At 38.4% G+C, this 12,494-nt stretch overlaps 1 protein-coding gene across 3 annotated transcripts in view; it reads right to left on the bottom strand.

The window, feature by feature from the left end:
• Nucleotides 1-1,379: 1,379 nt before the first annotated feature.
• Nucleotides 1,380-12,494, bottom strand: part of ANKRD28 (ankyrin repeat domain 28) — a 128,685-nt gene continuing 117,570 nt past the window's right edge. For 2 of the 3 annotated variants that reach the window (XM_055708831.1, XM_005445787.4), the window contains exons 24-28: nt 11,926-12,071; nt 11,671-11,753; nt 11,446-11,528; nt 9,151-9,242; nt 1,380-3,392 (exon numbers count right to left, since the gene is read on the bottom strand). In XM_055708831.1, coding sequence (XP_055564806.1) covers nt 3,106-3,392; nt 9,151-9,242; nt 11,446-11,528; nt 11,671-11,753; nt 11,926-12,071 — 691 coding nt within the window. In that variant the 3' untranslated portion in view covers nt 1,380-3,105. The remainder of the gene's footprint in view (nt 3,393-9,150; nt 9,243-11,445; nt 11,529-11,670; nt 11,754-11,925; nt 12,072-12,494) is intronic. The other variant, XM_014285468.3, reaches the window with a different exon arrangement.

The raw sequence follows: 12,494 nt of genomic DNA, 5'->3' as shown, positions 1-12,494 counted from the left end.
GTTTTTGTTTTTGTTTTTTAATAAAAAAACCCCATCAGCCCCACACAGGATTATTTGTCTTAAAGAAACAAGGAACCTTCTGTTCTTTGACTGCTCATTAAGTGGTCCCTGACTACAGTAGCATGTTCTTGAAACAAATCACGTTCCATTTTTGGAATAAGACCATATTCTAACAATAGTCCCAATTATCACTTACAAGGCATAATTACCGTCCTACCCATACTGCCAGGTAGTAAGGAGTTTTTTTTGGGGATTTGTTGTTTTTAAATAGGAACAACCAAATACAGGCAAATTGTAATCTACAGGCTCACCAAATTCTAATGATGAGACAGATGAAATACACAAATCATGTAATCTGAATTCCTAAATGGACTTAATTTGTAGTAAAAGACGACAGATCTTTAGGTCCAAAAAATTCACAAAACTTAAAAGTAATGCCATTTAATGCAGCAAAAAAGTCTTCTTCCTCAGGAGTCGAGTAGTAATGAAATGGAGGAGAGGCACAATTTCTGACTGACGGAAGGAAACAAAGGTGTTCCACAGCACCTTTTCCTGCACGTGCCTGTATTCCATGTCTACATCTCGTAACTGTTAAACCAGCGCCTTCTGAGCTTTTTCTCCTCCATCATCCAGGCGCACGGTGGACATGAACAGCTCAGTCCCTGCTGCCCTGCTGATTTTTCCAATGAAGATCAGAGTGTCCCTTCCTATTAACTGCCCCATGGCTACAGACACCACACACTAACAGGCCATCTTGAAGTAAAATACAATTTAGCACAGATAGTATTTTTTTTTAATATACTATTAATACCATCTTCTCATGGTTCCTCTGAATCAACAAAAATTGCACAATTTCCTTAAGAGAAATATGCAATTACCTTTTAAATAACAGGCATGCTACCTGGCATTCTGATTCAGCTTTTCCACAAGCGTACGAGGAAAAATTGGTCCGTGCTGCTTCAACCTTTTTATTTAAATAGATGCAGTGCATCTCCCAACAGGCCAATATGCATCTTTTTAGTGCTGCCTCCATGCTCGGCGGTGGCACGTACATCACTCCCAGCCAGCCCCATACTTGCAAGATGTAGAAGCAAGAGAGTACAGAGATCACCATCGCCCTAAAATCATCTAAATTCTGCTCACAAACACATGGCTTATATAAACAACAAACACAGGCACAAATGGTTAAGAAAGTAACACTTGAATGGAAGCCTAAAGGAATAATGAAGTCATTTAACTTTTAGAATTACTTTAAATAGCTCACCCTTCACTTTAGAATTAAAATGCTGGTAAAGCCTTTGTGAAGTAGATTTTATAAATGTTCAACCAAAGAAACGTCGTCATTAATGCTTAGTAGATACAAATAAATTATTCATTAGTAGAACTCACATTTGGGTTTTATTATAGTCCGTAAAATATACAGGAATCTTGAAGTACTGAAAGAGTGCAGGTAAATACAGTATTCAAGCAGTCACTATTTCTATGTACATGCTCATTAATTCTTCAAAAAACCCACAAAATTATCAAATAGATCAAAATATTGTCCCGTGTTTCCACACTATGTTCAGAAAACCAGCTGATAATTTACAATATCATAAAGATTCCAGTTCACAATACAAAAAGGATAAAAAGGAAATTGGAATCAGTTTGTAGTAATTTATTTGTACTTTATCAGGACACGCAAGGATTCCTTGCATGTACATGAACAAATTCACTTGAAAAGTAACAGTTATAGTTAAAGCAGAGCCAAATAAAGTAAATATTCATATTTAACAGACAAAACTTCAGCTTACTTATGTCAGTTTTTCATTCTTCAGGCAATTAAAAAACACAGTAGTCTGTTATAAATTAAAAAAAAATATTCGGGCAAGTCTGAACTACATTACAGGGACCTGCTTCTGCTGTTTATTTTCTAAATGGAGCACAACAAAGATACACAGCTCTTCCCACAGACCAGACACTGTACTTTATTTCTCTAATAGGGAAATATACTTTTAAATTCACCTCCCCCTGCCCCTTGTAATGCCAGGATTTAAAAAAGAAAAAGTGGTAGGGATATACAATGTAAGGAAGTGGACAAATTATTGAAAAGAACTCTCAGCCACAACAGGGTTATCAAGACATTTCATTTCAATTTTTTATGCAGTTTCGTAGTTTCCGAGTTCCTGGTGTATTTTTAAATTAAAAAAAAAAATCTCAATCCAAAACCCAAAGTTAAAAAAACCTAAAGCTGTGCAACAATTACTGCTTCCCTCCCACATCTCCCACCCCTTCCCTTGTTTATTACACTGTACATTTTTCACCCTGACTTCACCTTGTTAGCTGGTTTAATTTCAGTATTACAAAAGTATGACAAGTTAATTTTCATTTCACCTAAAAGAAAGAGAAACCAAAAACTTAAAAGTACATCTGCTTTCTTTCATGGTACATGTAATAGCGTTGGAAGGCTTTCAGATGATTAAAAAAAAATAATTAACCCCCCCCCCCCCAACATTTAAACCCAAATCTAAGCTTCTTTTCAGAAGTGATTAAGGTTTGGTTGAAACAACTTCTCAAATAACCTATTCCAGTTTTCGCAAAAACTTAATTAAAAAAAAAAATAATTCTTTAAGTTATTTGGTCCTTTGGCAATTTGCAGCACAAACAATGCCTACTGTACCAAACTCATTTATTGCCTTCAAAATGGTTTTAGTTTTATTGATAATATTTAAATCTAGCATCCTTTGTGTTGTACGATAGTGCTGTCCATTTACATCAAGTAGGGTGCCCAGTCTGCAGAAATTACTTCTGGCACCAGAAACAGAATGGTAGGTACAGTTAAATAAAACAGTTTTGACATTCTTTATTTTTTATTTTTATTTTTTGCCACGGATTCCAAGTACTTAGTCAAGAATTTATGCTTCTTCTGCAAAATATGCTTTTAAAAATCTTCCTAGAGTCTCACAGATTTTTTTTATATGCAAACACAATAAAAAAAAGAAAAACAACAAACATCTTCTCAAAGGTCTGTCCTCTTTTGGCATTCAAACACTGCTAGCTTTGTGATAGCACAAGTCTGACCTTCCAGCATGAGGGTTCACTCTTCAGACCTACAAAACGTAGCTTCTAATAGGTCTCAGAATCTGAGTCATTGAGCTCGTCGTCTTCTGTGTATGGGTACCCACCTTCCCTGCCAATGTTGTTGAAAGTACAGTAGGAGCTATGTTCGCTCCTCATGATTGGCAAAGAGTCGAAGGTGACAGTTTTTGAGGTGTTGGTGTAATGATTAATGGCATTGAATGTAAGGGAAGGTAACGTGCTGCTCGATGAAACAGGCATCATTGTGGCCAGAATGAGAGCTAGGCAATCGGCCACGTCCTTATTGGGCGCGCAGGCCAAAGCTGGTGTGTAACCTAGAAAGTCAAGAAAAAACAAAGCCTTCATTTAAAATAAAGACAATGTAAAAATACCTCCAAGAGCATGTAATCTTTCAGCTGCAGAAGTATTTTATATTGCTTAGCTCTGCACTCTTTAACCCCCCCCCGCCCCCCCCCCCCCAAAAAAAATGCATTATCAATTAGAATTTTTAAACTTTTGGTTACAAAACCAACCCAGAAGTTAGTGGGCTTTGGAACAGAGATGTGTTTTGTTAAGCACAGTCAGACACTCCAGGCCAGTGAGAAAGCCTGGATTTGAAAACGGTGAGGAAGTCACCCGGCTGAGAACAGACAACTAATGCCAGCCAACAGCGATGGGTGAAGGCATTCACTAGAGAGCCACTGCAGAAACTACAGCTCAACACATTAAATATTTCTTCATCCAGAAGCTTCCACATAGCTGTTCATCACAGACGGTTATTTTAATAAGACTGTCCTATCTCAGCAACAAGCTGGCTAAAGCATAAGTGCCAGTTAATTGAAAAGGCAGAGTATACAATTCCCATGAACCTATACTTCATTGCAGTATACAGCAATATAAATGATAAAGCCAACATCTAACTTTGATTTGAGGGATATCAAGAAATCCACAGAAATTTGAGGAAATGCCAGCTGGATTAGTGGGCTAGGACTTGCAGAGAGAAACTACACCTCTTGGTTATCGACTGGTCCGGCCAAACTCCTTCTGCCAGGCAACGCTACTGTTGCAGCTCCCAGATGCAGGAGGCCTTGGGCTCAATCAAGTCAGGTAGCTGTGAAATTTCTTCTGGGTAACTGGGGCTCTAACTGTCCTCCAACATTTCTGCTTTCGCCACTTTCCCCTTCTCTACATACTTGCCTCTACTCATTATGTGTCAAGAAAAATGCTTCAAATTCTCCTGAGTGGAGATCTGCGCTTTACTCCTGTCTCACGCTTTAAGACTTAATTGTTCAGGAAAGCACCCGAGGAGAAGTTCTGGCACAGGCCTCAGGGTATCCTGACGACACCGAGGCGCTGCAATTGGTGGTGACAGCAGCAGCTCTAGAGGCAGGGCAGTCACCCAAGTACAACTACAGATCGAGCTAATTCTACTGCCAAGACCAAAGGAAGTTCCCTCACCCTGGCTCCACGCAGAGGCGGGTGGCCGGATCCCCGTGCAGCACCCTTGCGGTATCTCTCACTGCACGCAACAGATATGCCGCCCACAGCGAGCTCAATAGGAAGACTCAATAGGAAGTCCTGCACCACCCCCAGTCCACGACTTGAAGGTATGCAACATCCAGGAAAAAAGCACACAAGGAATTTTAAATAATAGATGGCTTTAAAGCAAACTGCACGATGGATTTCTACCCAGACCTTGGAAAGGCATGGAAAATGAGGCAATGCCTGTTCTACCAGCAAGTGTTTCAACTACAAAGGAATCATCTCTACTGTAGAAGCAGATGCAGGTCAGGTTTTCGGATACAGCTCCAGAGTAATTATTGTGTTGTACAATTGCACAGAAGTTTTAAACAAGTAGGCACATTAAAGAAAATAATCGCAGCTAGAAATTAAGAAAACAGCAAGCAGGGGACGATCTTGCGGTTGAACTATTACTTGCTCAGGACAGACCTTGTGCTTGATGCTTGGAACCGAGTAAGACAACAGTCCCTGCTCAGAGAGGCATACAATCCAAGGAAACAGATAATTCAAGCACAAAACGCACCAGCTGACCGTGCGATAGGGCCGTACAGAAGTGCAGCGCAGCAGATGTTTTCATTGTTAGTAAGGTATCACAGCACTTAAACAGCTCAGAGTTAACAGTGACAGTCTGCAGAAGAGATACATTTTGAGAGGGTTCAGAAGCAAGGGCCACAGCTTGCTACACTTGGATGAAGTCTGCATCTCCGGCACGTAAGGCAGAACAGAAGGCTCAGAACTGATACTCAAATGCACACAATTTAATATCTACAGTTGCTGGAGACCGTACGAAGGTAAGGTGGCACACAAAATAGCTGGCCGTATTCAACATCATTTCTTTCAGTAATGTGACTTGATAAAAGTTCAAAGAAGAAAAACAAGCAGTCACCCGCTCTCTTTAGGCTGCCCCCCCCCCCCACCCCCCCATTTTTTTTTAAAGGCTTCTTGCTAAGATCCTGAATACTCATACTTATGTTCCTTCTGGAACATCCCAGTTCATCATAAAAAAAATTAAAGGTCAATGTAAAGATTAAACAGATTACTTGCTTCTGTTAAAAGTTCTATAAAACCAGCGTTTATACTAATATGCAATCGTAGGTCTTAAGCTCCTGGCTTTCCTAAGTAGGAATGAAATCACAGTTTTATTCCTGCCTTAGATGTAGCAAGATGAAGTAACTGCTTGCACCATGAAAGACTGACATCTGCGTCCTCCACCACTTTATTTTTGTCTATATTATTTTAGAATTATAAGAACAAATTATATTTTTAGTCCCTTAACTGCAAAGTGATCATTCATATTCCAGGGCAACAACAGGTATAAATACTTCAAATTTTCTTTGAAGATGTTGGTAAATACACAGGCTCCACTGAAATCTCGTTACCCAGTCCTCATATAATGTTCCCCATGATCTGGACTTGTACCTGTATAAACCTTCACACAACAACAACGAAATTACTATCTTAATTTGTGGATGGGGCGATAGAAGCAGAGTGAGGTGAAGCAGCTTGCTTGGACAGCAGAAAACAGAGCCTGTGTGATGGACACGGCTTAAGCCCAGGGCTCCCCCCATCAGAACAGAGCTGCTCCCTCCTCCAGGGCTTGAGAGTTTCCATGAAGGCGCCAACAGGAAAACGAGAAGGTTATTAATGTGGTCAGTGCAAAGACAGTTCTCAAGATAAACTGAATGAAGTCTTACACTTGGAAAAGAGAAGAAAGGCATCTGAGGCATGAGTCATTTCATAAGCATTTACAAGAAAAATTTCTTCCAGAAAACTGGAGATGTCCAACATAAACTAGAATATGAATGAAGGAAGGCTTGGAAAAGGACCAAAAACCAAAATCCACACACACACACCCCTTTTTTTTTTTTTTTTTTTTTTTAAATAAAATGCTTGAAAGGCTCAATGATCACTGTAACGATGAATCTAGGAAATAAAAGAAACCTCCATGCTATGTCAGTCTCTGGAGTCAGAGAATGCTTCCTCTCACTGCTGTGGTGCACATTAATACGACAAAAGACAGACCACATCAGGAAATTTAGCTAGCCTCGTAAGTTAAATAGCAGGGGAAAAAAACCCAACCCAACCCAAACAAAACTGAAAAGTTGATTAAGTGACCAAAAGTAAAACTTCAGATGGCATTAAATGAAAGAAAAAGCTAGTAACTTCTTTTAAGACAGATGAACTTGCATAAATGTCAAAATCAACAGAATTTTTGTAGATAGCAAAATTTCATCACAACAGGTGTGGAAACATGGGCAACGTGGAAGTGAAAACGAACCCTCAACACGACTGCTTTTGGGAAGTATACTGGACAGCTGATTTGCTGTTTCAGTTGCATTTAGTCTTTTAAGAACCAAGAGGATTACATTTTTCCCAAAGCCATTAGTTCTTTCTCACCACATTAATGGAAGCTCAATAAAAAAATGCAGTATGACTTCAAATCTAGACTATTAAGTATCTTACAAATGAATTATAAACTGAAATGCAGATAATTGGAGTGATGTTGGGTTTTTTTAAAGCTCATTTTTTTTGATAATTTTATGCAGCCCAGACATAGCAGCAGAGGACTATTAAGTAGTTTTGCAGATACAGATACAAATAGAGACTTATTGCAAAACAAAGTCAATGCAGCCCTTACAGAAAGGGACAACTTCAATGACGAGAAATGGATCATCACTCCGTACAAGCTGAGGTTCTGCTGGTTACATGTTCCATATATTAAGACATGATTCCATGTAAAACACTAGCTAAAACTTTACCTCCAATTTCATCTAATTCTATCTGAAATGCCAAGCTTGCATGGTAGATCACTGAACTTACCTGAACTATGCTAAAGTAAGAGAATGTCAGTGTTGAGATGCAAAACATTCCAGCGCCTATTTCTTGAGACTGCCTTGCTAAACAGATAGCTTTCGCCCCCCAAAAATGCATGAATCACACTCTTTTAAGCCTTTCTAATAATAATAATTAAAAAAAGGAAGTAACTTCACCTACATTTTTACCTTATCAGAATTAAATATATGTGATTTTTTTTTCTTTAGGGACACGAATACTCTAGCAGTAGGTATGAAAGACAAAGAGGCCCGAAGGCAGAACCTGGCTATCGATACTGCCAGCTTTTCCTTTTAATATAAAAGGTACACTATGGAAACCGAGATGACTTTTGCAACAGGTTTAGCAAACCTGCTGACATACTAATACCTTTAAACATTAAGAAAAAATTACAGTGACAGGTGAAATAGATTGATAAATCCCATGAAAGTCTCCCTTGCTCTTTCACAACTTTCATCACTTTGCATATACTGTACTTTAAACTGGCACACTCATCCAACAGAAGAAGAATTCACTGACTATTCTTAAGGCTGCTTAAAATTTTATAAGCAAAGCAATCGCTGTTAGAAAGAACCACAGTGAGGAACAAGACTAGTTAGCATTCAAATACCTTACAATTTAAAATACAAGCAGAACGTAAAAAGTTTTAACACGTTACAGTTAGAACCCCAGGCTGCCAGAGAACTGACACTTCCATACAAACAATGTTTTTCTCTCTTACATCAAAGATCCACCCTAACAAGGGACTGGTGGGCTGTACACAAAAACCCCACAAAAGTACTTCTCCAGTTAGCATACTTGTGATGAGAAACAAAATAAAAAAGATATATTTTCCAGTGTCTTCATTTTAGGGAGTTTCATTTAGCAGTTACCCCTGTCCTCTAGTTTAGGTAAGGAATGCTCTTTAAAAACACCCATGTCACTTTAAGCATTGTAGTTTGAGAAACACAGAGAGAAAGTTACAGTGAACATTAAGAGAGGAAGAACTTTCCAAATTGGAAATATAATTCAAACTATTAATTAGGCACATCCCTTCTGGAAAGAAACCAAGCCACCCAACCCCCACCCCTCCAACCCCCAAACTCCCCTCTCAAATCCCAGCTACTGCTTTATGACACAACAGGTATGACATAAGAGCAAGAGCTCTTAGGCTTTTAAAAGCACAGCTTCAGAGGACCACAGATGTCTTACATGAAAACATGCAAGTAAGAAGTCAGCAGATTTGATTTTCTTTTGTTCTAACAAGGCGTAGGATTTATTCTCTGTGATAAAGCAGTTACTTTTTCTTACTTCTGTATCCCAAAAAACTCTATAAAGAGCCAGAAGCTTGAGACCGGTAACCGATCTGTAATTCATCCTCGTTTTTAAAAGCTAATTCCAGTATACCTACCGTGACCAAATGAATGGCAATTCAATCCAGCTTCTTAACAGCTGAACGTTCTAGCTTACTTTGAGCATTATGTTTTTCTGACCTTTTTCAGTTACGCCAAGGCTAGCGTATTTATAGGATATACATTATATAAATGCAATCCAAACACTTCTATGCCATGACCTATATTGTTCTGAAAGTCTTCCCTCTCCTTACACTTCTTCTGCTTTGCTAAAATAACCCATCACCAGCACATTTTTTTTTTATGGGGGAACCGACTGCAAGGCTCATATTAAATCCAAAGGGTTACTGCTTTTCAGTGAGCTGAGTTTAAAACCAAAGTTCCTTATGGGGAAACAAATTTTTCTTACCATTTTCATCTACAGCAAGTACACTTGCTCCCTTCCCTAAAAGCTCTTGAACTACAACCGTTAGTCCATTCCGAGCAGCTACATGCAGAGGTCTGTGAAGACAAGCAAACTCATATATAAACCTTAGAACAAGATAATAAGTAAGATAGGTAACTTGCATCTAGTTAAATGATTACTGAAGTATTTATACCTGTATGTTATTTATACATTATATAAAAATTGTAGATGTAATAACTGAGATGGGAAAAAACAGCATATTAATTTTCTTATTGCAAAGAAACTACAATAACAATTGTGCACTTTCTTCTTTTTACGGCACCAAGCAGTGAGGAAGACCTGCTTACCTATGAACTTTACCATGTTAAAAAAGTTAGAAACATCTAGTACCCTACTGTTGATAAATCCTTCACAGAACTGTTGTAACAGATACCACCGCAGCAGTGTTACCGCATATCACAGGCAATAAGCAACAGAATACCAACAGCTGAATGGTAGTCATATTTTATGGCATGTAAATGCTTATAAGAGATGCCGAAGAATTTCATCGATCTGCCTTTTAGAAGTGACTAGAGATAAAAGCATTATTTTATAGTATAATGCATGAAGCAACAAAAGCAGATTACTTCTCAAAACCTCACACTGTTAACCGTAACTGTTTTGCAGTGACTGGATTACCAAGGGAAGTGTAGCTTTACCTCAAATATTCTAATTGTATCTTTTTCAAATGCAACAGTTTTTCAAAATTGGTTACCCCTGGCTTTAATAAAACCCTACCACCACTCAGCAGGAAAACAGAATACATCTGCTTACTTCCCTCCTCCTTTACAGTTCTCTACATTTGTTTAGAGATTCTTAAAATTGTTTGAATTAACTGTGAACTATATTTTGATTTGGAAATAAGTGCCTTACTTAGAGAACAGAAATGCAAAAGATACAAAGAGGAGCAGCTGTATCTATGGTGCTTATATTAAAGGATTAAAATTCAAGAACTACTGCACACTGCAAAATGTACTGTAATTGGAAGAATTTCAATATAGAGGCCAACAATTGTAATGCTTATCTTGCTACGAAGTAGGACGTGAAGCTGTTCAGAAAGTCAGTTATTAAAAAACATTTGCTAACCAGTAATATTTTAAACAACTGTTAAAATCTTGAAATTCATATAAACATTTCATGGAGGTGCAAATATGTGACCAATTTTCCCCCACAACATCTCTTGATCAGACTGTATGAGCCAAGGTATGTGGGTAGAATTACATAAGCCCGTGGCAGCGTACTTTCCCACTTCTGTTCCCATCTCGGTTTTGCTTCTCCTTCTCTTAAGACATCCCTGCTTCAAGGCAGAAATGAGGCAATCAGTCCCTTTCCTGCTTTCTGGTTATTTCCTGCTGCCTGCGGTGCACCACGGTGAGCAAGAGCAGGGGAAGAAGTCTTACTTCTTCCCTAACTCCTTAGTTACTTCTTCCCTAACTCCTTACTTCTATGCTAACTCCTTAGTGCAAGCAGATCCCTGGGCATAGTTGGAAGAACCGTAGGAGTTTGAACAGGACAGATTCCGAAAGGGATGTAAGGTCAAATAGCGAGTTGCTTACAAGTTCCAGTGTTCTTTTTCTAAATGGTCTGTGATAGTGTTATTAAAGCGGTCTAACAACACATGGACATAACTACGCCACGTATCAGGTGCCAAATATTGCCCATAACACAAATACATTCTTTAAAAGGAAAAAAAAATGCAGAAGACTAATTTTAAAAGCCATCCTGATATATATTCCCTAGTAGGACATGCCACTTACATTTCTAAGTTTTCCTTATGATCGGGCTAACAAAATAAGCTTAATTCTACTTGAGAGAAGATCTTCAGGAAGCATTCAGAATACCGTACTCTCCATGATATTTTATAGAAAATACTTTTTCATCCTAGTAGGAATAGGTGTCTTTTGCTAGCAGAAGGCATGCTGAAGAATAAAAGCATACTTCAGCTAGGGTTTTTCTTCTTTTTTTGTTTGTTTTGGGGTTTTTTGTTTGCTTGTTTGGTTGGTTCTGTTTGGTTTTAGCTTTTCAAAGCTAAAATACTGTAAGATTTATTTATCATCCCTTTCACCCAGCTAAAACTAGAACTTGAAGTATGAGCTTAAAGTTTTTCACTTTTTCACTTCAAGTCAGTTCAGCTCTTTGTACGTATTAAGCAAGTAAAATTCAATCAATTTGGGAAAAAATTCTGTAAAATACTCCTCTTTATGAGCAAGATACACACCAAAAACCCATCTGTAAAACACACTCACTGCCGATACGTACGTTTGCAAGGCTGCATTGGTGGCATTGATGAGGTTTCTATCCGTAATCTTCTCCAGTATTAACAAGGCACTAGTTTCATGACCCTTAATACAGAACAAACATCTGTCATATAAAAAATATTCTTCAAAAATTGCTTTGAATGCCTTTTCGAAGTCACAAGTTAATATCTGCAAACAGTGCTTGATAACGCAAAGCTCAGCACTGTCAGTCAGACTACGCACGCACCTTGCTGCAAGCCAAATGGAGTGCTGTGTTCTTAGAACTGTCTTGCAAAGTCAGATCAGCCTTAGCACTGCTAACCAGCACCTCTGGGGAAATAAAGATTCGTATTAATTAAAAGCATCTTAATGGCTTACATTTGCACAGAGTGAAAACAGAATTCGGACAAAATATACCCACAAGAACATTAACTATAAGGCAACTTCACCCACAGCAAGACTGACAAAGCCAAGAGCAGAAGTATATAAACTTTCTCTTTACCAACTGTATTCGTCTGTCCATTTTCTGCAGCCATCATTAAAGGTGTTTTCCCAGAAGAATCCACAGCGTTTACTTGAGCATTGTGACTGAGCAGAAGCTGTAGACACTCGACGTGATCTGTAAAAGCTGCTGCATGAAGAGGAGTTCTACAACAGATCAAAAGACAATATGGCCATGGTCACCTGTGCTTTCTGCACGGGGCATCCCGACTGTGATCCTGCAGATGCAAAGGACTGGGCGATCCCTCCCACTGATCCTTTGAAATTAGTGTTGCTGGAGTTGTGACTGCTGCCTTTAGAAAGTCACCTTCAAGTTTGAAATAATTCCCTCTACGTAGTTTATTATAATTTGATTCAGAAAAAATAAAATACGCATAAAGTGCTACCCACAAAGTGATACAATTTAAAACATGCTCCAACTTGCCTATGTAATAAAAATCCAATTCAAGTTTATTAAATCAGAACAGGATTTTTAAAAATCTAGATTTTATTTCTAGCACAGAATAAAAATCTTCAGAGAATAAAAAGAGGGGAAGGGGGAATTAACGTAAGCAGCATATACAAAAAACC

This window comes from Falco cherrug, chromosome 4 (genome assembly GCF_023634085.1).
Source record: "Falco cherrug isolate bFalChe1 chromosome 4, bFalChe1.pri, whole genome shotgun sequence".
Taxonomy (NCBI): Eukaryota; Metazoa; Chordata; class Aves; order Falconiformes; family Falconidae; genus Falco; species Falco cherrug.
This window is presented reverse-complemented; position numbering and strand designations above follow the sequence as displayed.